Raw genomic sequence first — 16,459 nt, 5'->3', positions numbered from 1 at the left:
GGCTCTCTCCATTTAGGGTGATGTTGGCTGTTGTCTCTGTATAAATGCCCTTTATTATGTTCGGGAATTTTCCTTCTATTCCTATTTTTCTGAGAGTTTTTATCATGAATGAGTGTTGAACTTTGTCAAATGCCTTTTCTGCATCGATAAAATAATGTGATTCTTGTCTTTTATTTACATGGTGGATTACAGTAATTGTTTTTCTAATGTTGCACCATCCCCACATACCTGGTATGAATCCCACTTGGTCATGGTGAATTATTTTTTTGACATGTTGTTGAATTCTATTGGCTAGAATTTTGTTGAGGATCTTTGCTTCTACGTTCATTAGGGATATAGGTCTATAATTTTCTTTTCTCGTGGTGTCTTTACCTGGTTTTGGTATCAGGGATATGGTGGCTGCAGCAATATTTTGAAGTTTTCATAGTACATGTCTTGGAATTCTTTTAACGGATTTACTCCTAAGCTGAAAAGACAGGAAAGAAAGAAAAGGCCAAGGTGGATGTCAGAGGAGACTCTGAAACTTGCTCTCGGAACGTCTAGCAGCTAAACCAAAAGGAAGAAATGATGAAGTAAAAGAAATGAACAGAAGATTTCAAAGGGCAGCTCAAGAAGACAAAGTACAATATTATAACGACATGTGCAAAGAGTTGGAGATAGAAAACCAAAACGGATGAATACGCTCAGTGTTTCTCAAGCTCAAAGAACTGAGGAAAAAATTCAACCCTGGAGTTGCAATAGTGAAGGATTCTATGGCGAAAATACTAAATGATGCAGGAAGCATCAAAAGAAGATGGAAGGAATACACAGGGTCATCACACGACGTTCAACCATCTCAAGAGGAAGCACATTATCAAGAACTGATGGTACTGAATGAAGAAGTCCAAGCTGCACTGAAGGCCCTGGGAAAAATCAAGGCTTCAGGAATGGACGGAATATCAGTTGAGATGTTTCAACAAACCAGTGGAGCGCTGGAAGTGCTCACTTGTTTATGTCAGGAAATTTGGAAGACAGCTGCCTGGCCATTTGACTAGAAGAGGTCCACATTTATGCCTATTCCCAAGAAAGGTGATCCAACCGAATGTGGAAATTATCAAACAATATGATTAATAACACACCCAAGTAAAATTTTGCTGAAGAACATTCAAAAACAGCTGTAGCAGTATATCGACAGGAAACTGCCAGAAATTTAGGCCGGATTCAGAAGATGACGTGGAACCAGGGACATCATTGCTGATGTCAGATGGATCCTGGCTGAAAGCAGAGAATACCAGAAGGATGTTTACCCGTGTTTTATTGACTATGCAACGGCATTCAACTGTGTGGATAGTAACAAATTATGGACAACATCAGGTAGAATGGGAATTTCAGAACCTTTAATTGAGCTCATGAGGAACCTTTGCATAGATCAAGAGACAGTTGTTCAGACAGAACAAGGGGATACTACATGGTTTAAAATCAGGAAAGGTGTGCGTCAGGGTTGTATCCTTTCACCATACCTATTCAATCTGTATGCCGAGCAAATAATCCTAGAAGCTGGACTATATGAAGAATGCGGCACCAGGATTGGAGGAAGACTCATTAACAACCTGCATTATACAGATGACACAGCCCTGGTTGCTGAAAGTGAAAAGGACTTGAAGCACTTACTGATGAAGATCAAAGACCACAGCCTTCAGTACAGATTACATCTCAACATGAAACAGAAATCCTCACAACTGGACCAATAAGCAACATCATGATAAATGGAGAAAGGACCGAAGTTGTCAAGGATTTCCTTTTACTTGGATCCACAATCAACAGCCATGGAAGCAGCAGTCAAGAAATGAAAAGATACACTACACTGGGCAAATCTGTGGCAAAGAACTTCTTTAAAGTGTTGAAAAGCAAAGATGTCATCTTGAACACTAGGTGCACTTGACTCAAGCTATGGTATTTTCAATCATGTCATGTGTGTGCGAAAGCTAGACGATGAATAAGGAAGACCGAAGAAGAACTGACGCCTTTAAACTGTGGTGCTGGCGAAGAATACTGAATATACCATGAATGCCAAAATAACAAACAAATTTGTCTTGGAAGAAGTACAACCAGAATGTTCCTTAGAAGCAAGGATGGCAAAATGGCATTTTACATACTTTGGACATGTTGTCAGGAGGGATCAGTCCTTGGAGAAGGACATTATGCTTGGTAAAGTTGAGGGTCAGCAGAAAAGAGGAAGACTCTCAATGAGATGGATTGACACAATGGCTGCAATAATGAGCTCAAGCGTAACGATTTTAAGGATGGGATAGGACCAGACACCGTTTCGTTCTATGGTACGCAGGGTTGGTATGAGTTGGAAACAACTTGACAGCACCTAACAATAGCAACAGTACTCCTATGCATTTCGTAGTTTTGATTCTACTATATAAATGGTATGTTTTTTTTTTTTTTTAATTTCCAGTTCTTCATTGCTAGTATACAGAGTTAAAATGATTTTTGTATACTGATCTGCAACCCTGCTCTCTTAGGCTGTGGTCTCTAGAGGAGTAAAACCCGTGAAGCATATGTATAAATATATAGAAACACACACACACACACACGCACACATATGTTCATGAAGAGACATATATATGTAGAAACAGATAGGGAGAGATTTATTTCAAGGAAACGGCTCATACAGCTGTAGAGGCTGGCAAGTCTCAAGTCTGTGCGTCAGATGTCAGGCTAGAGGCCTCTCCTGACTCACATGGGTTGCAGGGGCCAACAAACCCAAATCGGCAGGTCAGATGGCAGGTTACTGGCTCACAGGGCTGCAGGAGCTGGCAAAATCCCAAATCTGCAGGTCAGATGGCAAGTTGCTGGCTCACATCCCAAGAACCGGAGGTCAAAGGATGACAAGTCCGTTTCAGGATTCAGAGACAGTGAGCTTTGCCAGAACATCTATATATACTGGATGCAGACCACACCCCCAAGAAAACTCTCCTCTCAACTGACTAGCTCCTCACATCAGATCACAAAATGGAGGATAATTACATTATATCTGCCGAGCCACTGAGAATTATGGCCTAGCCAAGTTGACATATAACCTTAATCATCACATTTGCTAAAATCACTTGCTAGTTCTTATCATTTTTTTGTAGATTCCACAGGATATTTATATAAATGATCATTTCATCTCTGAATACAGACAGTTCTACTTTTTCCATTGCAATCTGAATGGCTTTTGTTTCTTTTTCTGACCTTAATACACTGGTTAAAACCTCCACTACAATGTTGAACAGAAGTGGTGAGAACAGATATTATTGCCTTGTTCCTTATCTTAAGAGGAGAACACCTTTAAATATGATGTTAGCTGTATATTTTTCATGAAGTCCCTTTAAAAGAGTTGAGGAAATACCCTTTATCGCTAGCTTGCTGAGAGTTTTCATCAGGAATGGAGGCTAGATTTTGTTAAATGCTTTTTTTGTACCTATTAAGAACATCCTATAACTTCACTTTTTTATTCTGTTAATATAGTTCTACTCTGCACACAAGGCATCACCATGCATCAGAATCAACCTGATGGCAACTAGCAATAACAGCAACATGTTGAATTACATTATATTCATTGATTTTTCTAATGTTAAGCCAACCTGCATTCCTGACATAAACCATATTTGGCCATGGTGTGTAATTCTCTTCATATATTGCTGGGTTGGATTTTCTAAAATTATGTTAAGAATTGTTGTATCTATGTTCATGAGTGTCTTAGTTTCCAAGTACTGCCTTAACAAAAAATACCACAAGTGGGTGGCTTTAATGAACAGGAATCTATTGTCTCACGGTTTGGGAAGACAGATGCCTAAATCGGGGCGTTGGCTCTATGGGGGTCATTCTTAGTCGGCAGCCGTGGGTATTTCTTGACATCCTTTGGTTTGTAGATGGTTCTCACACGGTCTCTTCCATGTGTGTGTCTATTCTGCTCTTTTTATCGTACATCACTTAGAAGTAATTACATTTAGACCCATCCTACTATGGTCTGGCCTTAGTAACATAACAAAAAACCCTATTTCTGAAAAGGGTCATATTAACAGGTACAAGGGTTAGGACTTCCAACATATCTTTCTGAGGGACACAGTTGTTGGTCTGTAGTTTTGTTTTCTTATCATCTCTTGCCTGGTTTTGGTATGATAATACTGATGTCATAGAATGAGTTGGAAAATAATCCTTCCTCTACAATTTTCTGGAGTTTTTGTAGAAAACTCAGGTAATTAATTTAAGACCTGTATTATGTAATATGTTTTCTTCCTTAAATGTCTGGTAGGATTTAACAACGCAGCCATTTGGGCCAAAAGTTTTCTCTGTAGGAGTTTTTAACTAAAAATTCAGTTTTTCTATTAGATATAAAACTATCAGGTTATTTATCTCTTCTTGACTATTCAAAGGTATTTGTGCGCATCACAACAAATTGTAGATAACATTGCAAAGAATGAGAATTCTAGAACACTTCATTGAACTCATGCAGCACCTATACATACAGTAACAGGCAGTTGTTCAAACAGAATAAGGGGATATCGCGTGGTTTAAAATCAGGAAAGGTGCGTGTCAGGGTTGCATCCTTTCACCATACTTACTCCATCTTTATGCTGAGCAAATAATATGAGAAGCTGGGGTATATGAAGAACACAGCATCAGGATTGGCGGAAGACTCATTAACAACCTGCATTATACAGATGACACAACCTTGCTTTCTGAAAGTGAAGAGGATTTGAACCACTTACTGATGAAGATCAAAGACCACAGCCTATTGGTATTGATTACATCCAACACAAAGAAAACAATCTCACAACTGAACCAATAAACAACATCATGACAAATGGAGAAAAGATTGAAGTTGTGAAGGATTTCATTTTGCTGGGATCCACAATCAACACCTATGGAAAGAGCAGTCAAGGAATCAAATGACGTACTGCATTGGGGAAATCTGCTGCAAAAGACCTTCTAAAGTGGTAAAAAGCAAAGATGTCACTTTAAGGACTAAGGTGCACCTCACCCAAGCCATGGCATTTTCAGTGACTGGTGCATGTGCATGCAAAAGCTGGACAATGAAAAAGGAACACCAAAGAATTGCTGCCTTTGAATTATAGTGTTGGCAAAGAATATTGAGTATGCCATGGACAGCCAGAAGAACAAACAAGTAAATCTGTCTTGAAAGAAGTACAGCCAAAATGCTCCTTAGAAGGAAGGATGGTGAGACTTTATCTCATGTACTTCGGACATGTTATCAGGAGGGGCCAGTCCCTGGAGAAGGACGTCATTCTTGGTAAAAATAGAGGCTCAGTGAAAAAGAAGAAGATTCTTAGCAAGATGGACTGACGCAGTGGCTGCAGCAATAGGCTCAAACAAAGCAATGCCTGTGAGGATGGTACAGGACCAGGGAGGGTTTCATTCTGTTGTACATAAGGTTGCCATGAGTTGGAACCAACTCAACAGCACCTAACAACAACAACCTCTTCTTGAGTGAGCTTTGGTAGCTTGTATTTTTCAAGGAATTTGTCCTTTTCATGTAAATTGTCAATTTACTGGAATTAAGTTGTTCATAATATTCCCTTTATTACTCTTTAACTGACTGTAGCATCTATAATGAGATAATCTATTTCTGATACCTATAATTTGTATCTTCTCTTTTATTCCAATGTGGCCAGAAGTTCACCTATTTCATTGACCTCAAAGATTTTTGGTTTCATTAATTTTCTCTGTTGTTTTTCTCTTTTCTCAGCAATTTCTGTTCTCTTTATTTCCTTTCTTCTGCATATTTTTTTGGTTTAATTGATTCTTTTTCTAGTTTCTTAAGATGGAAACTTAGGTAATTAATTTAAGACCTTTATTCTTTTCTAATATAGATATTTAGTGTTCTATTGTTTTAGCTGCATTCCATAACTTTTTATATGTTGTGTTTCATTTTCATTTAACTCAAAATACTCTTTATTTAGAATTGTGTTACTTAGTTTCCAAACATTTAGCAATTTTCCAGATATCTTTCTGTTACTGATTTCTAATTGAATTCCATTGTGCACAGAAAAGATATTTTGTATGCTTTGAATCATATTAAATTTATTAAGACTTATTTTATGGCTCAGAATACGATTTATCTTGGTAAATGTTCTTTGTGAACTTGAAATTAATGCATGCTCTGTGTTTAAACATAAAAAGCATGCAAGAATATACTATTTGCAAAATGCATAACATGTATTATGTAATATGCTCTAATATTTACATATTATAATAATGAATGTCATTAATAATTAACAAACTGATGACCAGAAAATTCATATAACTGGTCTGTCCTATTCTCTGCCCTTGTCAGTGTACCTACATGCCACTATAATCTCATTCTTTACTCTCAAAGTAATTTTTAAATAGGCTCATCATGTATTATTTAGGCTTATTGGAAAAGAAAGTCAAAATTAAAGTTATTATTCATTAATTTACACCCCTCATTCAATAAATATATTTTGAATATTTACGAGAGGCATTATTCAAAAGAGAAACAATGCTGAGAAAATGCAAGGTCACATAATTATTTAAAAATAAAATGTGATAACCTGAGCTTTTACAAGATAAATCTTGATTTATATCCCCAGAAAAGCAGTGAAGTCAAATCAATTTCTCTGTGACCCAAATAAATTAGCAAAGTACTTACTACCCAGCTTTCAGTAAAAAAGTGTCTGGCCTTTTAAATGTGGAATTCAGTCTCTTTATAAAGTATGAAGTAGCATAATAGCCAGAGGGAGATACTGCTTTTCAATAACTCTTAAAAAAAACCTTTACAGAGCCGTTTACTTTGCACTGTTACACATTTTCAAGAGCTGGGCATTTAGAATATTTATACCAAAAGCCCTGTCTTGAGAGATAATTACATATTAAATAAAAACTTCACATTCATAAAAATCATCAATTGCAGCAGAGCACCTAGCATAGTGTCTGACACAGAGCAGATGCTCAACAAACGCAGGCTGAATAAAACAGCAAACACACAATTCAGGTGTTCACTTTCCCAATCAAATTTTTACAATGCATTTCTTTTCTAATTCTCTACCCTTTTGGTCATATTAATCATGAATCGAATATGGTCACTGTGGGATTATCAGCCCAAGGCAAAGAGCATGAAAGCTCTGTACTAATTTTAAAAAGGCACTCTTTTGAGAAGATTATTTATGAGTGCCCTTAGCTGCAACAAGTACCTCAGTAGAAATTTAGTTATTCTCAGTGACTTCCCAAGATCTTCACCAGGCTGAATTAAGAAGGAGCCACTGAAAACTCAGCATCAGAATAAAGGCCGCAGGAAGAATACAGGTTAGATAAAGTGATAGACAGCTAAGTATTAAAAGTTACTACAGATCAGAGAGTCATGACTGACCGGAGAGAAAAAAGACATAATGAGAGCTCTCTCCCCACTCTAATCACTGTTTGACACTGCTCTGGAGCTCTGCTTCCTGGTGCTTGAAAACGTTTAAAATAGGCATTAAATAAGGAAGAAATCACAGGATTTTTATACTTACTGGTAAATGTTCAAGTAACGAAGTTACACTCTCAGACACATATATTATGCTTCCATCTGTCATGATTGCTAAAAAAAAACCATCAAGAGCCTGAAATTAAACATAATGGTCAGTTAAATGAAAATAAAAAAAGCATTTCATGTGACAGAAATAAAAATCTAACTAAGATAAATGACAGGGCACTTAATGTAACTTATTTGGAAATATCCAGAGAACTGTCAAAATGTTAGCTTTTCCCCTTTACGATACTTTATTATACATCTTTGTGCATTTTAAAATGCTTCTGAAAACAACTACACTCTGGCTATCTACTGCACAGTTTCTAAAAGAGACAGGCTTAATGCTCTACCTTGACCATATATATATATATGTTATGACTTATTTCAAGCTGTTAACATTTTCAAACTACAATGCCATATGTCTTAGACACACAAAAAGGAACATATGATTATCTTTTGGATATGTTAAGAGAAGTGTATGATTGAGTGCAGGGAGATCCATGAGGGATAAAGCGGAAGGGAGTGGTAAGAAATTAGGCTGAAAAACTAGGCTGGGGGTCAGATCATGAAAGGCCTTGAGTTAAGACATATGGACTTTGTTCTATATACAACAGGAAGTCAACAGAAGGCTTTACAGCAGGAAGGTGTGCCTCAACAAGAGTAGTTCGGAAGTCTTAAAGGCTCTAAAACGGATTTAGAGAGAAAAGTGGCTTCTGGAAGAGTTGAAGAAGTTAATCAGGATCCGAACAAAATCAGAGGCACTAGGAATAGAGACGGACTTAGCAATACTGCGAAAAGTGAAGTTAAAGTTCAGGTGAGAAGTCAGAACAGAGATACAAGGCTTAATAATAAGCCATAACTATACTTCACATATTACCAAGTATTTTCATTTGAGAATTCTAGGACCAGAAGTGACAACTGGAGAAATGAGATCTACAAAACAAAGAAGCATGCCAAAGACAAGTCCTTGGGGGGGAATTACCTATACAAGGGAAGTACTAGGAGGAAAAATGCCAGAGCAAATAGAACATACCATTGGCGAAGAAGCCAGTGGAATAGAGAATAACAAGGTGAATGGGAGAGGAAGAGAGGTGGTTCTGTGTAAAATCAGATAAAATAGGATAAGGAATGAGAAAATAAGAAACAAATTTAGGTTACTTTCAAAAGGGTCATTTCAAGAGGCAGGCAAGCCAGATTTAATGAGTTTAGAAATTAGTGGGTGATCAGAAGGCTATTATAAACCACTCTCATGAACTTCTGAAGGGAAGAAAAGACAATAAGTTTAAGGGGTCCAAGAACAGAGGGAAGGCTTTTTTTTTTTTTTTAACAAGACCACCTGAAGTATATATTTGCAGGCCGAGGGAAAGGAGGATCCAGCGGCGAGACGTGGCCATTTATATATATGCACAATACAGATAAATGATTAAGGTCTAAAATAACAGGCTCAAATAAACAGGTTAAGAGGCTAGCAAGCTACTCAGCAACCCCTATACCTCCACCACAAATTGCTTTCCTATATTCTTCCTGTGTCCATTTTCTGTTACGTATCTACCACTCGTTTGTCAGTTTATCATACTGTGGTGGCTTACATGTTGCTGTGATGCTAGAAGCTATGCCACCAGTATTTCAAATATCAGCAGGGTCACCCAAGGTGGACAGGTTTCAGTGGAGCTTCCAGACTAAGACAGACATGGTAGAAGGACCTAGTGGTCTATTTCTGAAAAGAATTAGCCAATGAAAATCTTATGAATAACAGTGGAACTGGTATAGTGCTGGTAGATGAGGCCCTTAGGCTGGAAGGAACTCAAAATACAACTGGGGAATAGCTGCCTCCTCAAAGTAGAGCTGGCCTTAATGATGCAGATGGACTAAAGCTTTCAGGACCTTCATTTGCTGATGTGGCACAACTCAAAATGAGAAGGAACAGCTGCAAACATCTATTAGTAATTGGAATGTGGACTGTACGAAGTATGAATCTAGGAAAACTGGAAGTCATAGCAAATGGAAATGAACATGTAAGATCGATATCCTAGGCATTACTGAGCTGAAATGGACTGGTACTGACCATTCTGAATTGGACAATCATGTGGTCTACTACACCAGTAATGACAAATAGTGTAGGAATGGTGTCGCAGTCATTGTTCATCATCAAAAATAACATTTCAGGATAGAGAAACAAATCACTAATTTCATATGGAAGGGAAAGAACCCCTGGATAAGCAAAACATTAATGAAAAAGAAGAAGAAAGTGGGAGGCCTTACCCTACCTGATTTCAGAACCTATTCTATAGCTACAGTAGTCAAAACAGCCTGGTACTGGTACAACAACAGGCACATAGACCAATGGAACAGAATTGAGAACCCAGATATAAATCCATCCATATATGAGCAGCTGATATTTGACAAAGGACCAGTGTCAGTCAATTGGGGAAATAATAGTCTTTTTAACAAATGGTGCTGGCATACCTGGATATCCATCTGCAAAAGAATGAAACAGGACCCATACCTCATACCATGCACAAAAACTAACTCCAAGTGGATCAAAGACCTAAACATAAAGACTAAAACGATAAAGATCATGGAAGAAAAAATAGGATCAACCCTAGGAGCCCTAATACAGGGCATAAACAGAATACAAAACATTACCAAAAATGATGAAGAGAAACCAGATAACTGGGAGCTCCTAAAAATCAAACACCTATGCTCATCTAAAGACTTCACCAAAAGAGTAAAAAGACCACCTACAGACTGGGAAAGAATATTCAGCTATGACATCTCAGGCCAACGCCTGATCTCTAAAATTTACATGATTCTGTCAAAACTCAACCACAAAAAGACAAACAACCCAATCAAGAAGTGGGCAAAGGATATGAACACACATTTCACTAAAGAAGATATTCAGGCAGCCAACAGATACATGAGAAAATGCTCCCGATCATTAGCCATTAGAGAAATGCAAATTAAAACTACGATGAGATTTCATCTCACATCAACTAGACTGGCATTAATCCAAAAAACACAAAATAATAAATGTTGGAGAGGCTGCGGAGAGATTGGAACTCTCATACACTGCTGGTGGGATTGTAAAATGGTACAACCACTTTGGAAATCCATCTGGCGTTATCTTAAACAGTTAGAAATAGAACTACCATACAACCCAGAAATCCCACTTCTCGGAATATACCCTAGAGATACAAGAGCCTTCACACAAACAGATATATGCACACCCATGTTTATTGCAGCTCTGTTTACAATAGCAAAAAGCTGGAAGCAACCAAGATGTCCGTCAACGGATGAATGGGTAAATAAATTGTGGTATATTCACACAATGGAATACTACGCATCGATAAAGAACAGTGACGAATCTCTGAAACATTTCATAACATGGAGGAATCTGGAAGGCATTATGCTGAGCGAAATGAGTCAGTTGCAAAAGGACAAATATTGTATAAGACCACTATTATAAGATCTTGAGAAATAGAAAAAACGGAGAAGAACACATACTTTTGTGGTTACAAAGTGGGGAGGGAGGGAGGGAGGGAGAGGGCTTTTTATTGATCAATCTGTAGATAAGAACTGCTTTGGGTGAAGGGAAAGACAACACTCAATACAAGGAAGGTCAGCCTAATTGGACTGGATTAAAAGCAAAGAGGTTTCCGGGATAAAATGAAAGCTCCAAAGGTCAGCGGAGCAGGGGCTGGGGTCTGGGGAACTTGGTTTGAGGGGACTTCTAACTCAATGGGCAAAATAATTCTATTATGAAAACACTCTGCATCCCACTTGGAATTGTGGCGCCTGGGGTCCTAAATGCCAACAAGCGGCCATCTAAGATACATCAATTGGTCTCAACCCACCTGGAGCAAAGGCAAAGGAAGAACACCAAGGTCACACGACAACTAAGAACCCAAGAGACAGAAAGGGCCACATGAACCAGAGACCTACATTATCCTGAGACCAGAAGAACTAGTTGGTACCCGGCCACAATCGATGTCTCCCCTGTCAGGGAGCACAACAGACAACTCCTGAGGGAGCAGGAGACCAATGGGATACAGACCCCAAATTCTCATGAAAAGACCATACCTAATGGTATGATTGCGACTAGAGGAATCCCAGAGACAATGCTCCCCAGAACTTCTGACGGCACAGGACAGGAACCATCCCCGAAGACAACTCATCAGGCATGAAAAGGACTGGTCAGTGGGGGGAGAGAGAGATGCTGAAGAAGAGTGAGCTAATTAAATCAGGTGGACACTGGAGAGTGTGTTGGCAACTCTTGACTGGAGGGGGGATGGGAAGATAGAGAGAGAGGGAAGATGGCAAAATTGGCACGAAACGAGAGACTGTAAGGGCTGAGTCAATAGGGGGAGAGCAAGTGGGAGAAGGGAGTAAGATGTATGTAAACCTACATGTGACAGACTGATTGGAATGGTAAATGTTCACTTGAAGCTTAATAAAAATTAAAAAATAAAATAAAATAACATTTCAGGATCTATCCTGACGTACAATGCTGTCAGTGACAGGATACTATTCATATGCTGTCATGGACTGAATCGTGTCTGCCAAAATATCTGGCAAGTTGGCTAGGTCATGATTCCCAGTATTGTATGATTGTCCACCATTTTGTCATCTGATGTGATTTCCCTATGTGCTGTAAATCCTATCACTATGACGTTAATGAGATGGATTAGCAGCAGTTATGTTGAAGAGATCTACAAGATCAGAGTGTGTCATAAGTCAATCTCTTTTGAGATATAAAAGAGAGAAACAAGCAGGCAGACAGGGGGACCTCATACCACCAAGAAAGCAGTGCCAAGAGCAAAGGTCCCCATGCAGAGCAGCTCCTAATCCAAGGGAAGACTGATGACAAGAACCTTCCTTCTGAGCCAACAGAGAGAAAACCTTCCCCTGGAACTGACATCCTGAATTTGGATTTGTAGCCTACTAGATTCTGAGAGTAAACCTCTGTTTGCTGAAGCCATCTACTTGTGGTATTTCTGTTACAGCAGCACTGGGTAACTAAGAAGTACACCTATAAAGAACACCAGTTAATATCACTATTATTCCAATTTACGCACCAACCGCTAAGGCCAAAGATGAAGAAATTGAAGATTTTTACCAACTTCTACAGTCTGAAATTGATCAAACATGCAATCAAGATGCACTGATAATTAGTGGTGATTGGGATGTGAAAGTGGGAAACAAAGAAGGTAGCTGGAAAATACGACCTTGGTGATAGAAATGATGCTAGAGGGTATGGCAGAATTTTGCAAGACCAACAACAACTTCTTCATTGCAAATACCTTTTTTTCAACAACATAAACAGTGATTATATACATGGACCTCGCCAGATAGAATACAAAGGAATCAAATTGACTACATCTGTGGAAAGAGATGATGGAAAAACTCAACATCGTCAGAATAAGGCCAGGAGCCGACTGTGGAACAGACCATCAATTGCTCATATGTAAGTTCAAGATGAAGCTGAAGACATTAGAACAAGTCCGTGAGGACCAAAGTATGACCTTGAACATATTCCACCTCAATTTAGGGACCAAGAATAGATTTGACGCACTGAACACTAATGACTGAAGACCAGACAAGCTGCAGAACGACATCAAGGACATCATACATGAAAAAACCAAAAGGTCATTAAAAAGACAGGAAAGAAAAAAAGAGCAAAATGAGTATCAGAAGAGACTCTGAAACTTGCTCTTGAATGCTGAGTAGATAAAATAAAAGGAAGAAACGATGAAGTAGAACAGCTGAAAAGATTTCAAAGTGCGGCTCAAGAAGACAAAGTGAAGTATTACAATGACATGTGCAGAGACCTGGAGTTAGAAAACCAAAAAGGAAGAACACATGCCGCATTTCTCAAGCTGAAGGGACTGAAAAGAAAATTCAAGCCTCAAGTTGCAACACTGAAGGATTCTATGAGCAAAATATTGAATGACACAAGAAAGATCAAAAGAAGATAGAAGGAATACAAAGAGTCATCGTACCAAAAAGAACTGGTCAATGTTCAACCATTTTAGGAGCAAGCATATCATCAAGAGCCGATGATACTGAAGGAAGAAGGCCAAGCTGCACTGAAGTCTTTGGTGAAAAACAAGGCTCCAGGAATTGACAGAGTACAAATTAAGATGTTTCAATGAACAGATGCAGCACTGGAAGCACTCAATCGTCTATGCCAAGAAATTTGGAAGACAGCTACCTGGCCAACCGACTGGAAGAGATTCATGTCTGTGCCCATCTCAAAGACAGGTGTCATTCCAACAGAATGAGGAAACTGTTGAACAATATCATTAATATCACATGCAAGTAAAATTCTGCTGCAGATAATTTGAAAATGGTTGCAGCAGTGTATCGACAGGAAACTGCCAGAAATTCACACTGGATTCAGAAGAAGACGTGGAACTAGGGATATCATTGCTGATGTCAGATGGACCTTGGCTGAAAGCAGAGAATACCAGAAAGATGTTTACCTGTGTTTTACTGACTCTGTAAAGGCATTTGACTGTATGCATAATAAATCATGGATGACATGCAAAGAATGGGAATTCCAAAACACTTAATTGTACTCACGTGGAATTTGTACACAGACTAAGAAGCAATTGTTCAAACAGAACAAGGGGATACTACGAGGTTTAAAATGAGGAAAGGTATACATCGGTTTTGTATCATTTCACCATACTTATTCAATCTGTATTCTGAGCTAATAATCTAAGAAGCTGGACTATATGAAGAAGGACACATAATGGCATCAGGATTAGAAGACGACTTATTAACAACTTGCGATATGCAGATGACACAACCTTGCTTTCTGAAAGTGCAGAGGACTTGAAGCCCTTACTGATGAAGATCAAAGACTACAGTGTTCAGTATGGATTATACCTTAACATGAAGAGAACAAAAATCCTCACAAGTGGACCAATCAGCAACATCATGATAAATGGGGAAGACTGAAGTTGTCAAGGGTTTCATTTTACTTGGATCCACAATCAATGCCCAGCGAAACAGCAGTCAAGAAGTCAAATGATGTACCGCATTGGGGAAATCTGCTGGAAAAAGCCTCTTAAAAGTGTTAAGCAGAAAGATGCCACTTTGAGGATGAAAGTGTACCTGATCCAAGCCATAGCATTTTCAATTGCCTTATATGCATGCAAAATCTGGATAATAAATAAGAAGACTGAAGAAGAATTGATGCATTTGAATCATGGTGCTGAATACTGAATATACCATGGACTGTCAGAAGATCGAACAAGTCTGTCTTTGAAGAAGTATAGCCAGGATGCTCCTTAGAAGTGAGGATGGTGAGACTTCACGTCATGTACTTTGGACATGTTATCAACAAGGACCAGTCCCTGGAGAAGGACATCATGCACGGTAAAGTAGAGGGTCAGCGAAAAAGAGGAATACCCTCAAAAAGATGGACTGACACAGGGCTACAACAAGGGGCTCAGACATAGCAATGATGGTGAAGATGGAGCAAGACCAGGCAGTATTTTGTTCTGTTGTACACGGTGCTGCTATGAGTCCAAACCAACAGCACCTAAGGACAAAACAACATCTATTTTTCTTGCTCTTAATTATTACCTCTAAAGTGTAACATCTTTGCTCCCTATTTATTTTTAATTTTCATGGAAACTGATACTGAATTCTGCATACTTTGTGTGCATAGGTGTTACCTATAATTATCCTATATAGGAAAGAGTAAAAAGTAGCAACATAAAACTGACAGGTATGAGAGGCTCAAAATTTTTGTGGATTTTATAATTTGTTGAGATATAATATTCTGCAATTATAAATAAAAATGCTCTGAATTGTTTTCAAAGATAATTTTGTCAAAGGAGGACATTTGCTTAGTTCCTTTTAAAAATTTCTACTTGAATTAAGAACAGTTGCTTTTCAATGTATATTTTACCTTTTTATATTTTTAAAATACTGCATTTATTATTATTTTGTGTTTGTTTTTAAGGTGAATTTTAATTTATTGTTAAAAAACATCCTATTCACAGTAGGATACGTTGTGTAATAATAACGTGATGAATAACACATATTATTCTTTGTTTGAATGTTGTTATAGTCCTCTCAGGTTGAAAAGTTGGTAGCTATAGGTTTCTGATTTTTATTAACCCTCTTAAAAACTCAGTACTGAAAATGTGAAAATTTAGCACTGCTTTACCATACAGTATTATTTGCTTACAATACTTATGTCAATTAATTTTAATTGAAGATATAGTTTACACTGAAATTTTACATTGAAATAAGGTTTTTCAATATTAAAACAATATTGCTAAAACTTATCAAAAGCAGTCACTCTTATAAATTATTTTGAGGAAAATAAACCTTCGAATATTAAATCTGGACATACCTCTAACATTAATTGTGTAAACTCTTCATTACTAAGGAATGTAGGTTTCCAGTCCTGTCGAATTTCACTAGCATCTGACTGGGCAGTGATTTCTGTGAACAGATTATTTGACACATTAGTGGCATACTCCAACCACCAGGCGGAGTACCAAGGTTCTACAGGTTGCCTCCTTGCTCCCCACTCTAAAAGACGAGCACCATAGGCAGTAACATTTATAATTCTAAGTATCAAGAGGTCCAGGTTTTGTTATGATGAAATATTTAAGCTAACGCGGCAAATTAGCTTCTTGTATTTAGTCTCCCGGGAATACAAGTCTGTCTGGTTTTTCTCTGGAGAGCTTCAATAGCCTTCCTTGCTGAGATGGGCTTGAGATTGCTTTCTGCTTCACACAACAACCAAACAATAAAAATCATCAATTACTACCATAAATGAAGAACAAGGTAGATTAGATCAAGTTTGCTCTAAGCATTATGAAATATTTTTTTCTTCTTCCTTCCTTGCCACTCAACCAATGATGACTAGAGACCAGGGTGGAGATAAGGATGTGAGCCCAGAGAAAGAGGCCA

At 38.1% G+C, this 16,459-nt stretch overlaps 1 protein-coding gene across 19 annotated transcripts in view; it reads right to left on the bottom strand.

The window, feature by feature from the left end:
- Nucleotides 1-16,459, bottom strand: part of CLOCK (clock circadian regulator) — a 144,371-nt gene that overhangs the window by 38,052 nt on the left and 89,860 nt on the right. For 17 of the 19 annotated variants that reach the window (XM_023555062.2, XM_064285773.1, XM_064285777.1 and 14 more), the window contains 2 exons: nt 15,894-15,985; nt 7,524-7,613 (listed from right to left, as the gene is read on the bottom strand). In XM_023555062.2, coding sequence (XP_023410830.1) covers nt 7,524-7,613; nt 15,894-15,985 — 182 coding nt within the window. Of the gene's footprint in view, nt 1-228; nt 358-7,523; nt 7,614-15,893; nt 15,986-16,459 lie in introns of those variants that run through there. The other 2 variants (XM_023555067.2, XM_064285787.1) reach the window with 2 other exon arrangements.

The sequence above is a fragment of the Loxodonta africana genome, chromosome 5 (genome assembly GCF_030014295.1).
Source record: "Loxodonta africana isolate mLoxAfr1 chromosome 5, mLoxAfr1.hap2, whole genome shotgun sequence".
Lineage (NCBI taxonomy): Eukaryota > Metazoa > Chordata > Mammalia > Proboscidea > Elephantidae > Loxodonta > Loxodonta africana.
This window is presented reverse-complemented; position numbering and strand designations above follow the sequence as displayed.